Source organism: Labrus mixtus, chromosome 1, assembly GCF_963584025.1.
Source record: "Labrus mixtus chromosome 1, fLabMix1.1, whole genome shotgun sequence".
NCBI classification, from domain to species: Eukaryota; Metazoa; Chordata; class Actinopteri; order Labriformes; family Labridae; genus Labrus; species Labrus mixtus.
In genome coordinates this window covers 2,708,836-2,720,990 of record NC_083612.1, presented here as the reverse complement: position 1 = coordinate 2,720,990, position 12,155 = coordinate 2,708,836, and the positions used below count along the sequence as shown (strand labels likewise).

The 12,155-nt window shown below is 43.6% G+C and overlaps 1 protein-coding gene across 1 annotated transcript; it reads right to left on the bottom strand.

Annotated features, from left to right (window-relative positions):
- Positions 1–6,220: 6,220 nt before the first annotated feature.
- On the bottom strand, positions 6,221–11,168 carry LOC132979173 (gastrula zinc finger protein XlCGF57.1-like). Its single transcript, XM_061044748.1, has 2 exons — positions 10,815–11,168; positions 6,221–8,015 (listed from the first exon to the last, which is right to left on the bottom strand). Exons 1-2 carry the CDS (start codon positions 10,981–10,983, stop codon positions 6,346–6,348), a joined length of 1,839 nt encoding a protein of 612 aa, XP_060900731.1. The 5' UTR covers positions 10,984–11,168; the 3' UTR covers positions 6,221–6,345.
- Between the last annotated feature and the right edge of the window lie 987 nt (positions 11,169–12,155).

The following is a 12,155-nucleotide window of genomic DNA, read 5'->3' as shown; positions in this document are numbered from 1 at the left end:
ACCTTCCTATTCCATCTTGAGGTCAGCCAGTCTGGAAGGATTTTCTGGTTCTCGTTGCAGTCATTGAGTACTTCAAGACCTCTGATCTCAGACATAGCGGCTTCACAACTGCGAAGGAAGTCTGCAAGTTCCTGAAGTTCAACACTGCCTTTAGAAGTTATCTTGGGCCAACCATCAAGCTTGTCTCTGAAGGCCTTTGCTATGAGAAATGGATTGCCATATCTCTCTTCGAGTATAGTCCATGCTGCATAATAGGCTGATTCAGTGGCTAGCAGGAAGTAGCTCTCTATGGATTTCTTAGCAGCTCCACTCACATACTTTTGTAGATAATATATCTTTTCTTCAGATGGAATGTTTTTCCTGTCAATGAGTGTCTGAAATGACACCCTCCAGCCATTGAATTTTAGTGGATCACCAGTGAAAGTTGAAGGTTCAGGTATTGGAAGGCGACTTGCACTGATGGACTCTGCAAGCGCTCTGACGAGCACTGCTGTGCTGTCTTCTTGTTTTAGGTGGGTCACAGATTTTGGTGGAGAGTGGCAGCGCAATGGACTTTCATGCTTGACACCCTCTCTCCTTTGGTATGATGAGTTGACGAAGCTCACTCTTGTCTTCATCAGAGCATTCACTTTGTTCATAAACTTGTTGTCGCGCCTTAGCAGCCTTCAACTTCTTAATTGTCTCTAACCTTTCTAATTGTCTCCGTTTGGCTTCTACAACTCTTCGTCTCTCTGCAGCTTCAGCTTCAAGTGTTTGGAGCTCTTCAATCTGACGTTCTTGCTCTAGCAAAACTTCTAAGGTGGCCTCATTTGCAGCAACTTCTGCAGCGGCTTCTTGTCTGTTAGCAGAAGATATGCTTGAATGTCTGGATATAATCTTTGAGCTGCAGAGGGATTGAACTGAAGACTTTGAGCGGTGAGATGGGATGCTTATTTTGTCTGAGGCTGTAGACTTCACAATAGACTCTGTCTCCTTACCATCTTGTTCTTTGTCCTTTCTTGTATCCAGTCTTGCAGTGTCAATGATTGACCTGGTTACTGCTTCGCACGTGTCAATCCTGCGTCGTACGTCATGATCAGGAATGTGGATTTCTCTTAGTTCTTCATAAACAGTGGTCAGATCCTTTGAGGCATTTTCTACCTTTGTGGCATGTTCTTGAAGCAGGCTGGAAGAGCATGACACACGTATTGCTTGTTTGGCATCCTTAGCAATAGCCTTCCACTTCTCATAGCTCACACTGAAACGATGTGCAGATCTTCTTATTTGCTCATCGCGCAGTTCTTGGCCCTTTTCCGTTAACTTCCGAACTCTTTGGCTTTTTCGTGAAATTAGTGAGGTAGTGGGGTTATCAGCTTCTTCGTTTTCCAACGCCTGTGGTTGCATGTCTTCTTCAACCTCTTGTTTGCCATGGCAAGACTCAAACTGACATTTTCCTTAGTTTAAGGTTAGTTTAAATTTAACCTGTTTCTTTGCTGAATAGCTACTTAATTTAGTTTAAATGTAGCTTAAGCTTTGATGAGTTGTAAACCCTTTTTATGGTTTTAAGTAATGCTATTTTACCTATCTTTGTAGTCTAATGTCAATTTGACTTACCTCACTACAAGTGATAACTTAGCAGAAATATTAACTCTTAAATCACTCTTATTTGAACTTCTATCAGACACTTTTAGGTATTTACCTTTAAATGCACAAATTACTTATTCGGCATAACTCTTAGCAATACTGGCTCTTAATGAATATCTACAGCACACTTATCTCTACCTTTGTGGCTAGTTCTTGAAGCAGGCTGGAACACTTCCATATCCGGCGCCGCTCTGGGTGGCCGCTTGTTACGGCAGCTCCGACCCCCCTCCTTATTGTTTTTTAGTTTATTTTGTTAATATTGACTTTTTGTTGCTGTAACTTCGCGAGTAACTCCAACTCAAAACAACAAACATGGATATTCTTCTTCTTTTAGAGTATTGGTGCTGTTTTTCTTTCTCTGTGGACTCCTTAAAACTTCCTCAGGAGACCCATTTAGTCACGGCTCCATTGTTTACACCCGTGAACAGCTGATTGCGCTGTGCCGACCTCGGTTACATTCAGCCGAAAGACCGGACATCCCCGCAGAACTACGGAAGAAGAGAAGGGGATGCAGAGCCGGAGTGAAGTGTCGGGAAAAGAAAAGACGGTACAAACCATCAGTGCCGTCTTTAATTATGGGGAACGTAAGATCTCTCCCTAATAAGATGGAGGAGCTGACGGCGCTCACCGGCTTCAGGAGTGTAGCATCATGCAGTTCACGGAGACATGGCTGAATGAACTCACTCCGGACACGCTCATAACTTTGGACGGCTTTCACCTCGTCAGAGCGGACCAGAGCGCGAGGGAGAGCGGTAAGAAGAAAGGCGGGGGAATAGCGATGTATGTGAATGAGAGGTGGTGTAACTCTGGGCACATCACCGTTAAAGAACAGCGCTGCATGAAGGATGTGGAGCTGCTGGCTGTAGGCATTCGGCCATATTACCTGCCGAGGGAGTTTTCACACGTGATCGCGGTGACTGTTTACATCCCCCCCTCGGCAGACGCTGCTGCAGCCTGTGAACTCATCCACAGTGTAGTGTCTCAGCTACAGACATCACACCCCCAGTCTCTTATTCTCATACAGATCATCACCCCTCCCCCCACTGGGCCGCTCAGACCACAACCTGGTCAGACTGCAGCCCATTTACATACCTATGGTAAAAAACAACCCCCCACAACCAGGTATGTGAAGAAGTGGTCTAAGGAGGCCACTGAGGCGCTCCAGGACTGCTTTGACACCACTGACTGGGAGGTGCTGAGCAGCCCACATGGGGAGGACATCGACGGTTTAAATCTGGATCCTCTGCAGTTCGCCTATCAGCCGAACATCGGGGTGGATGACGCCGTCATCTACCTGCTGCAGAGATCCTGAACTCACCTGGAGAACACCGGCAGCACTGTGAGGGTCATGTTCTTTGACTTCTCCAGTGCCTTCAACACCATCCAGCCTGCACTGCTCAGGGGGAAGCTAGAGAGGGCAGGAGTGGACTGTCACCTGGCTACATCGGACTACCTCACCAACAGACCACAGTACGTGAGGCTTCAGGACTGTGAGTCTGACATGGTGGTCTGCAGTACAGGGGCCCCGCAGGGGACAGTTCTCTCCCCTTTTCTCTTCACCCTGTACACCTCAGACTTCTGTTACAACTCTGGGAGCTGCCACCTGCAGAAGTTCTCCGATGACACATCCATCGTGGGGTGTGTGTCTAAGGGGAGCGAGCAGGAGTACAGGCAGGTCATCATGGACTTTGTCGACTGGAGTGAACCACCTTCAGCTCAACGCCAGCAAGACAAAGGAGATGGTGATTGACTTCCGCAGGAAGTCACCCCAGACTGCACCGGTGAACATCCAGGGCTTGGACATCGAGAGGGTGGAGACGTACAAATACCTGGGTGTTCACCTCAACAACAAACTGGACTGGTCACACAACACCGACCTCCTGTACAAAAAGGGTCAATGTCGACTTCACCTGCTGAGACGACTGAGGTCCTTTGGAGTGTGCAGGACTCTGCTATGGACTTTTTATGACACTGTGGTGGCGTCTGCACTTTTCTATGCAGTGGTCTGCTGGGGAGGAGGGAGCACAGAGAGAGACAGGAAGAGACTGAACAGACTGGTCAGGAGGGCCAGTTCTGTCTCGGACTGTCCTCTGGATTCTGTAGAGGAGGACATTAGTGAAGCTGACATCCATCATGGACAACCCCTCTCACCCCCTGCATGACACTGTGGGGGCCCTGAGCAGCTCCTTCAGCAGCAGACTGAGACACCCACCCCGCAAGACAGAGCGCTACCGCAGGTCGTTCATCCCATCTGCCGTCAGACTGTTTAATCAGACTCTTTAACAGAATCACCACCTCATGACTCATTTCAATAATGCTACACACTGTGTGTTTTTTTAATAACAATAACTCTTTCCAATGTAGTTACTGTGTAATTATCCATTATTGTATTTATTTTTAAATTTTTTATTTAACTGATGTAAATATGTTTGATTTGATTTTTAACTTCTATTTTTATTTTTAATAATTATATTCCTGTCCCCTGTTTTCTGGAGCTGCTGTAATGCACGGGGGATCAATAAAGTTTATCTTTATCTTTATCTATAAACAATGTCAATATCAAACAACCTTAATAAACTTCCATTAGAACAGGCTGTTTATGAAAATAAAACGTCTCAGTCTCTTCTGCTGACAACTCTCTTAGCTGCAGCTCAACTCGCAGTAGGGCACCTCAACCTTTCTGTGTGGACGGCGGTAGCTTGGCTGCTCTCCATAAATGGCTCCTCCCACCAATGGATCGCTGCACTACGGTCTTCTCCTCGTCTACTCATGCAGAGCAGTCGAGTTCTCACTGTAGCACCCTCAGATAACAACACGAATCACAAGGTCTTGATTAAAATACAAGGTTTATTTAGTCCTCCAGACCAACCCATGAGAACTGAGATTGAGAAAGGAGAGAGGAAATCAAAGAGTTTACATTTAGACAACGTAGATAACAGACTTTCATACAAGCTAATTAGCATAATAATTCCCATGTGTCATCGCTAATTTACATAAACAAAGCAATAAAACTCACACATACCTCGTAGACTACTTATTATCTAAGAGGGGCTAATCCTGGACCGCTCTTCTTCTTTACTCTCCTTAAGTTTATCTTTTTATGTGTGTTAACTTCTTAAGTTTTATTCCGCTCTTCATCCTGTGTCACGTCTATCAAGGTGCGTCGGCAAAACTGCTACGTGCGGAACAATCAATAACAATTAGTTCCGCCTCAATGACTGCAGAACGGAACTACAATAATAAAAGGATGGACAAACAAAAACTAAACATGAGAGGCAGTTACAGCCACAGCTCACCATGTAGAGGGTGAGAGGAGTTATCCAGGATGGATAAGATTTTGTCCTTCATCCTCCTCTCAGCCACTGACTCCAAAGTGTCCAGATCAAGACCCACTACAGAGCGGGCCTTCCTCACCAGCTTGTTCAGCCTGTTTGCCTCACCAGTCTTGATGCCACCCCACCAGCACACCACAGCAAAGAAGAGGGCGCTGGCCACCACAGACTGGTAGAAGGTCTTCAGGAGTCTGTTGCAGACACTGAACGATCCGAGTCTCCTCAGGAAGAACATCCTGCTCTGTCCCTTCCTGAAGAGGGCGTGAGAGTTGTGAGACCAGTCCAGTTTATTGTTGATGTGGACCCCAAGGTACTTGTATGAGTCCACCCTCTCCACTTCCTCCCCCTGGATGATGACTGGGGCAGGGGGCCTCTTCTTCTTCCGGTAGTCCACTACCACCTCCTTTGTTTTGCTGATGTTGAGCTTCAGGTGGTTGCTTTCACACCATGTGACGAAGCTCTCTAACAGTCCTCTGTACTCCTTCTCGTCGTCATCAGTGATGCACCCAACAATGGAGGAGTCGTCGGAAAACTTTTGGAGGTGGCAGGAACTAGAGTTCAACCTGAAGTCCGACGTGAAGAGAGTGAAGAGAAAAGGCGCCAGAACAGTTCCTTGAGGTACTCCTGTGTTGCCCATCACTACATCAGAGACACAGCCTTCAAAGTCCTTGTGTTGGCCACCTCTGCACTCTTAATTAATCCTGTGCATGTTCAGGTGTCATTGAGATTTTCTTTATTTTGTATTCTGACTGCAGGATTCTTATTAAGGGTTAAAGGTTTTCAGTTAAATAAACCTGGACCTGATCTGACTGTGGTCGCTCTGCATCAGGATCTGCCGAGTTCCTTTTCTTTACCAAAGAGACTTTAGGCACTCGACACAAAATAACACAAGTAGATGAAAGTCTTTCTCACTCTACATCAGTTTATTTATTACAAGGTTACACGTGAGCTGTCTGAAGAACTTCTGCTACCCAACACAGAGGCATCCAAGGAAACAGAGTGACAGAAAGAAGAGAAGATATCAGGAGAGAAGAAGAATCCTTACACTGTAACTGTTTCATATAAACACTTTAAATTCAAACGTCATAGCTGATCCCAACTTACTGGTTCATATGTCAGCAACAAAACATCAATGTCAAAAAAGTAGAGACAGATTTATGTCTTTTATCTCTTTCTTGTCTTATTTACACATTAGTGATGTTAAGTTGGAATTCTTTGGATCAGTTTTACCATTGCACAGGATGAGCATTTCTCTCCTGTATGAACTAACATGTGTGTGGTCAGATGTTGTCTTACGGTAAAGCTTTTACTGCAAACAGAGCAGCTGAAGGGTTTCTCTCCTGTATGAACTAACATGTGTGTGGTCAGATGTTGTCTTTGGGTAAAGCTTTTACTGCAAACAGAGCAGCTGAAGGCTTTCTCTCCTGTATGAACTAACGTGTCTGGTCAGAGACTCTTTCCGGTTAAACCTTTTACCACACTCAGAGCAGCTGAAGGGTTTCTCTCCTGTATGAACTAACATGTGTTTTGTCAGACTACCTCTTACGGTAAAGCTTTTACTGCAAACAGAGCAGCTGAAGGCTTTCTCTCCTGTATGAACTAACATGTGTGTGGTCAGAGTCCCTTTCCGGTTAAACCTTTTACCACACTCAGAGCAACTGAAGTGTTTCTCTCCTGTATGAACTAACATGTGTTTTGTCAGATTTCCTCTTCGGGTAAAGCGTTTACTGCAAACAGAGCAGCTGAAGGCTTTCTCTCCTGTATGAACTAACATGTGTGTGGTCAGACTTTGTCTAAGAGTAAAGCTTTTACTGCAAACAGAGCAGCTGAAGGGTTTCTCTCCTGTATGAACTAACATGTGTGCGGTCAGATGTTGTCTTTGGGTAAAGCTTTTACTGCAAACAGAGCAGCTGAAGGCTTTCTCTCCTGTATGAACTAACATGTGTGTGGTCAGATGTTGTCTACGGGTAAAGCTTTTACTGCAAACAGAGCAGCTGAAGGGTTTCTCTCCTGTATGAACTAACATGTGTGCGGTCAGATTTCCTCTTCGGGTAAAGCTTTTACTGCAAACAGAGCAGCTGAAGGCTTTCTCTCCTGTATGAACTAACATGTGTGTGGTCAAATGTTCTCTTAGGGTAAAGCTTTTACTGCAAACGGAGCAACTCAAGGGTTTCTCTCCTGTATGAACTAACATGTGTGTGGTCAGATGTGGTCTTTGGTTAAAACTTTTACTGCAAACAGAGCAGCTGAAGGGCTTCTCTCCTGTATGAACTAACATGTGTCTGGTCAGATTTTGTCTTAGGGTAAAGCTTTTACTGCAAACAGAGCAGCTGAAGGCTTTCTCTCCTGTATGAACTAACATGTGTGTGGTCAGATTTCCTCTTCGGGTAAAGCTTTTACTGCAAACAGAGCAGCTGAAGGCTTTCTCTCCTGTATGAACTAACATGTGTGTGGTCAAATGTTCTCTTAGGGTAAAGCTTTTACTGCAAACGGAGCAGCTCAAGGGTTTCTCTCCTGTATGAACTAACATGTGTCTGGTCAGAGTCCCTTTCTGGTTAAATCTTTTACCACACTCCGAGCAGCTGTGTGGTCTCTTACCAGTCTTTAGTTTCTTATTTTTCAAGTTTAATTCTGACAGATCTTCTCTTGTCTCTTCCCAATCATCACTGTCATCAGTCTCAGGTTCACCAGAGTCTTCAGTCTCGACCTCAGTCTCTGGTTGTAAACGTCTCTCTGGATCTGAGTCTCTCTCTGGTTCTGCTCCTCCACAGTCCTCTCCATCAACTCCTGTTTCCATCTGTTCAGTTTGTCTCTGATGAAGCTGTGAGGACTGAGGTTTCTCTTCATCATCTTCACTCTTCACAGAGACAGGAGTGAAGGGGAACTTGGCGGTATCAGCCTCCTCCAGTCCTTGAAGCTGTTCTTCCTCCTGACTGATCCACAGTTCCTCATGTTCTTCTTTAATGTGTTGGGGCTTAGTGTCCTCCTGGTCCAGAATGTGGCTCCACTCCTGCTGCTCAGGTGGAAGCTCTTCTTTACTCACCAACAGCTGCTGGACATCTGCAGGACACAGTAAACAAACATTAACGGTACTTAAACTGCTTTTTAAATATTAATAAGGGCTGTCAAATGATTTCATTTTTAAAGGCTGAAAATCAATAGTTCACTAGAATTGATCACATTTTAATCATGTTTGGAATTCACTCATTTTGCATTTAAAAAACATTTTTAATGCTTTTATTTTGTAATGCCTTAAGCTTAGGTTACTTTACTTCCTTTTTGGATACAAACCTACCTTTATTTTGAATGAAAATAAGGAACTTGTCTAAGGCTGTGAAGATTGAGATTTCTCATCATCATCATTAAGTCCTGGAGAGCGGGCAGCCAAGGTTTGAATCTGATCTGTGGCTCTTTTCCAAAACGGCGAATATGATCAGACAGTATGTTGAACAGAAAGGCTGGCGTTATGTAAATGAGCCATGTGCTGCTGATCACTTCCTGATTATGTGAGATACTACCTCTTCACACACCAAAGTGCTGAGCGAGCTCAATCTTTAGGAAAGAATAAGATGTGTCCAACAGAGAGTTTTTTTTGCAATTAAATTGCAGAAGCAAGCGGAAATTGCAACAATTAGTTGCATTTTTTTATATATAAAAAATCGAGACTGGGTTCACGATACGATTCTTTCACGATTTATTTTACAAATTGAGACTGAAGAAACATTTTGATATAACTGAAAATGATTCCTTTAATTTATTCATGAAAACACCATGGGGGGGGGGGGGGGGGGGGGGGGGGCACAGACCCTTAAAGGGATCATGCTGTTCATGTGTTTCTTTGAATGACAGCAGTCAAAACAATTATTTCAACTTGTAACGGTCTGTCTAGTTTAGTTTTTGTTCCTGCAACTCCCTTTTCTGAGCGCACCTGAATGCATCTCTCATTGTCTGAGTACCCCTGAATGCACCTCTCATTGTCTGAGCACCGATGAATGCATCTCTCATTGTCTGAGCACCCCTGAATGCAGCATGGTCACAGCGCATCTCCTGAGTAACGGCAGAGAGAGAGACACGCCCAGAAAAGTCTGAAGTAAGCTAAGCGGCCTACTTGATTTTCTGATGGTTCTTAAGGACTTTTTATTATTGTGCACACCCAGGCCTCCGCTGGTGAAAGTGTGCTCACCTGTGTGTGTGTGTACAGTGTAGTGTCTCAGCTACAGACATCACACCCCCAGTCTCTTATTCTCATCTCAGGAGACTTTAATCACGCTTCCCTGTCTGCCACTCTCCCTACTTTCACTCAGTATGTTGACTGCCATACCAGGGACAATAAAACTTTGGACTTACTGTATGCAAACACCAAGGATGCATACAGATCATCACCCCTCCCCCCACTGGGCTGCTCAGACCACAACCTGGTGAGACTGCAGCTCATTTACATACCTATGGTGAAAAAACAACCCCCCACAACCAGGTATGTGAAGAAGTGGTCTAAGGAGGCCACTGAGGCGCTGCAGGACTGCTTCGACACCACTGACTGGGAGGTGCTGAGCAGCCCACATGGGGAGGACATTAACGGTTTAACCCACTGTATCACAGATTACAGAAACTTCTGTGTTGAGAACACTGTACCCACCAAAAAAATACAGTGTTTCTGATGAATCTGAACTGAATCTGTTCTTCAATAGATTTGATTCTGCTCCCAACCCCACCCCCACCCACCAGAGCGCAGACCAGCCCGCTTCTCAGACACTCCATCTGAGTACCCTGATTACCCTGCCACCCCCCTCAACAGCCCTCTTCTCAGACACTCCATCTGAGTACCCTGAGTACCCTGCCACCCCCCTCAAACTAAACTTGAAACAGCATTATGCTCGGACCAATTTAAAAAGTATGTGTGTTTCCATTTGTGGGGTGGTTTTGTGGAATGGTCTTGACAAAACGATTAAACAAAGTATGAATATAATGCAATTTTAAAAAATGTACAAAAGATATATCTTTGAAAAGTACAGAAATGAGGAAGGAGAATGTAAATCTCACAGCTGTTAATGGCGCCTGTTCATTTTGTTCTTTTTTTTGGTTCGTTTTTGTTTTGTTCTGTTTTTCTTAATAGCTCGATTGGAGTATTTTTTTGTATTGTCTGTTTAATTTATTTTATTGGATTTTGCATTTGTTAATGATGAAGAATGGGGGTAGGACTTGACAAGCCTAGGCTTCTTCATATCCCTTTTCGAACGAGTCAAACGTGTATTATATTGAAATTGGCTGTTTATTTTATTTTATACAGATTTTTATTTTTTTCCATTTGTTTATTAATTTTCATCTATTTTTTAATCGTTCGAAATAAATAAGAAATAAATAAACCTGAGTCTGAGACTGGAGAGGGTCCCGACTCTGGAATATGTGTGTGTGTGTGTGTGTGTGTGTGTGTATATGTGTGTGTGTGTGTGCATCGTGCGCGACACAGAGAGCAGAGGAGAATTGTAAACGACCATGTAGAGACAGAAATGACATGATGCCGTCGTGTAAATAAGATAGAATAAACTATCGTTTCTGAAGTGGAGGCTGGCTTGACCGCAGTCTTATGCAGAGGGTGGCCTGAAGTTTGTGTGCCCAAAGATACAACTGAATAGCATATTGTTAACGTTTCTAAAACGTATCTCCAATAACCAGATCCGTTGCTGGATTCAATAGGTGAAGACTTAAAGAGTCTTTTAGTCCAGTAAACTCAATGATGTTGTTAGCAGGAGCTAGCTGCAGCTAACACTGTGCTGTGTGCGTCTGTGGAAGTTAGCTAAAGGCTCTGCTATCTGAAACATGAGCAGGAAACACGTTTCCAGCAGTGGAAAGAAAACCAACCTGTTCTCTGTAGCTTGATTTCAGGAGTTAAAATCACATCCAGCAGTTTTCTTTGTCGGTGGAGCTCCTCTTCGTATCCACTTGTTGTTCTTTCTTCTGTTATATCTCTGATAACCGCAGCGAGCAGCCGTCGACTGAATAACTCTTTAAGATCCTTAAACCCGGCCATCTTACACACATCCAAGAGTCACAGAGGGAAAACTCAACTCAGCGCTGACGTCTTTACAACTTTACTCTGATCATCTACTGTTACGTTAGCACCCTAACGATCATTAATAAAGACACGGAGAATCACGTGTATGCTCAGCAGGAACGTTTACTCACAACTTGTGTTACACACTCAATGGTCCGGGTGGAAACAGCCCGCTTTGTTCCCTTTACAGAACACCTCCCCTCCCTTTAACTTGCATTGTAACCACGCGGTTGACCTTTTTTCCGCCACCATATTGCTGTATTTAAAACTCTGAAAACCTATCTTTGGCTGTTTATCCTCATTCACCTCATTGAATAGTGTATGTAATACAGATTATGTCCAATGGGTGGCGCTGCTGTACATAATTATCATTGTCTTAAAACTGTGGAAAATACCGGGAGTGACTCTGCACTGCACAGCTCCTCAGAAATCTCACAGAATAAGAGCAAATGTCCGGGTAAAAAAAAAATATATTTTCACATATCATTTATAGACCCTCTAACAATCATATTTTAGTTGAAGGAAATAAATTTGACAACAAAATATATATCTACGATTCCTCAGAAAACAACCGCTCGGTTGAGTTGCCAGTCTACGCAAACGGCCTGGCTCAAGTCACTAATTTCTTATTTTGTTCACCTTTTCTAACCATTGCTACTCATTAAATGTATTAAATAAATTATAGGTTATTTTAACAAGTTCTTCTCTCTGTGATGTTTACATCTAACTAAACATTTTGTTGCAGAAATGAAAGAAATCCATTCATGTCCAAAGTAACCCTAAACAGTCAACCAGCTGGTTGACCTGCATATCTGCTTCCTGATTGGGTAATCCGAAAAATATAACCTGAAATGTTGCTTAATGAAGAGGCAGGAACACAATTTTACCAACAAACATTTTTTTGCAAATAGATTTCTTAGTGTGGAAGTCAAAGGGTTAAGTAAGCATCCCCACCTGTGACATTTTCCAACACTCACAGAGGTAGGATAGGATAGGATAATACTTTATTGATCCCCAGAGGGGAAATTCAGGCGTTGCAGCAGCACAGACAAGCAAACTCAAAATACACATTAAACAGAATAGATAAGATAAATAAAAATAAAAACAGGGGGTATATACAAGTACAAAATGAATAATGAAGTTAACTA

Bases quoted from the DNA above. Each gene is read 5' to 3' on its own strand.
- LOC132979173 (XM_061044748.1), bottom strand. From the start codon at position 10,983: ATGGCCGGGTTTAAGGATCTTAAAGAGTTATTCAGTCGACGGCTGCTC. The intron at 8,016-10,814 runs GTTGGTTTTCTT...TGTGTCCTGCAG, and splicing joins AATCAAGCTACAGAGAACAG to ATGTCCAGCAGCTGTTGGTG.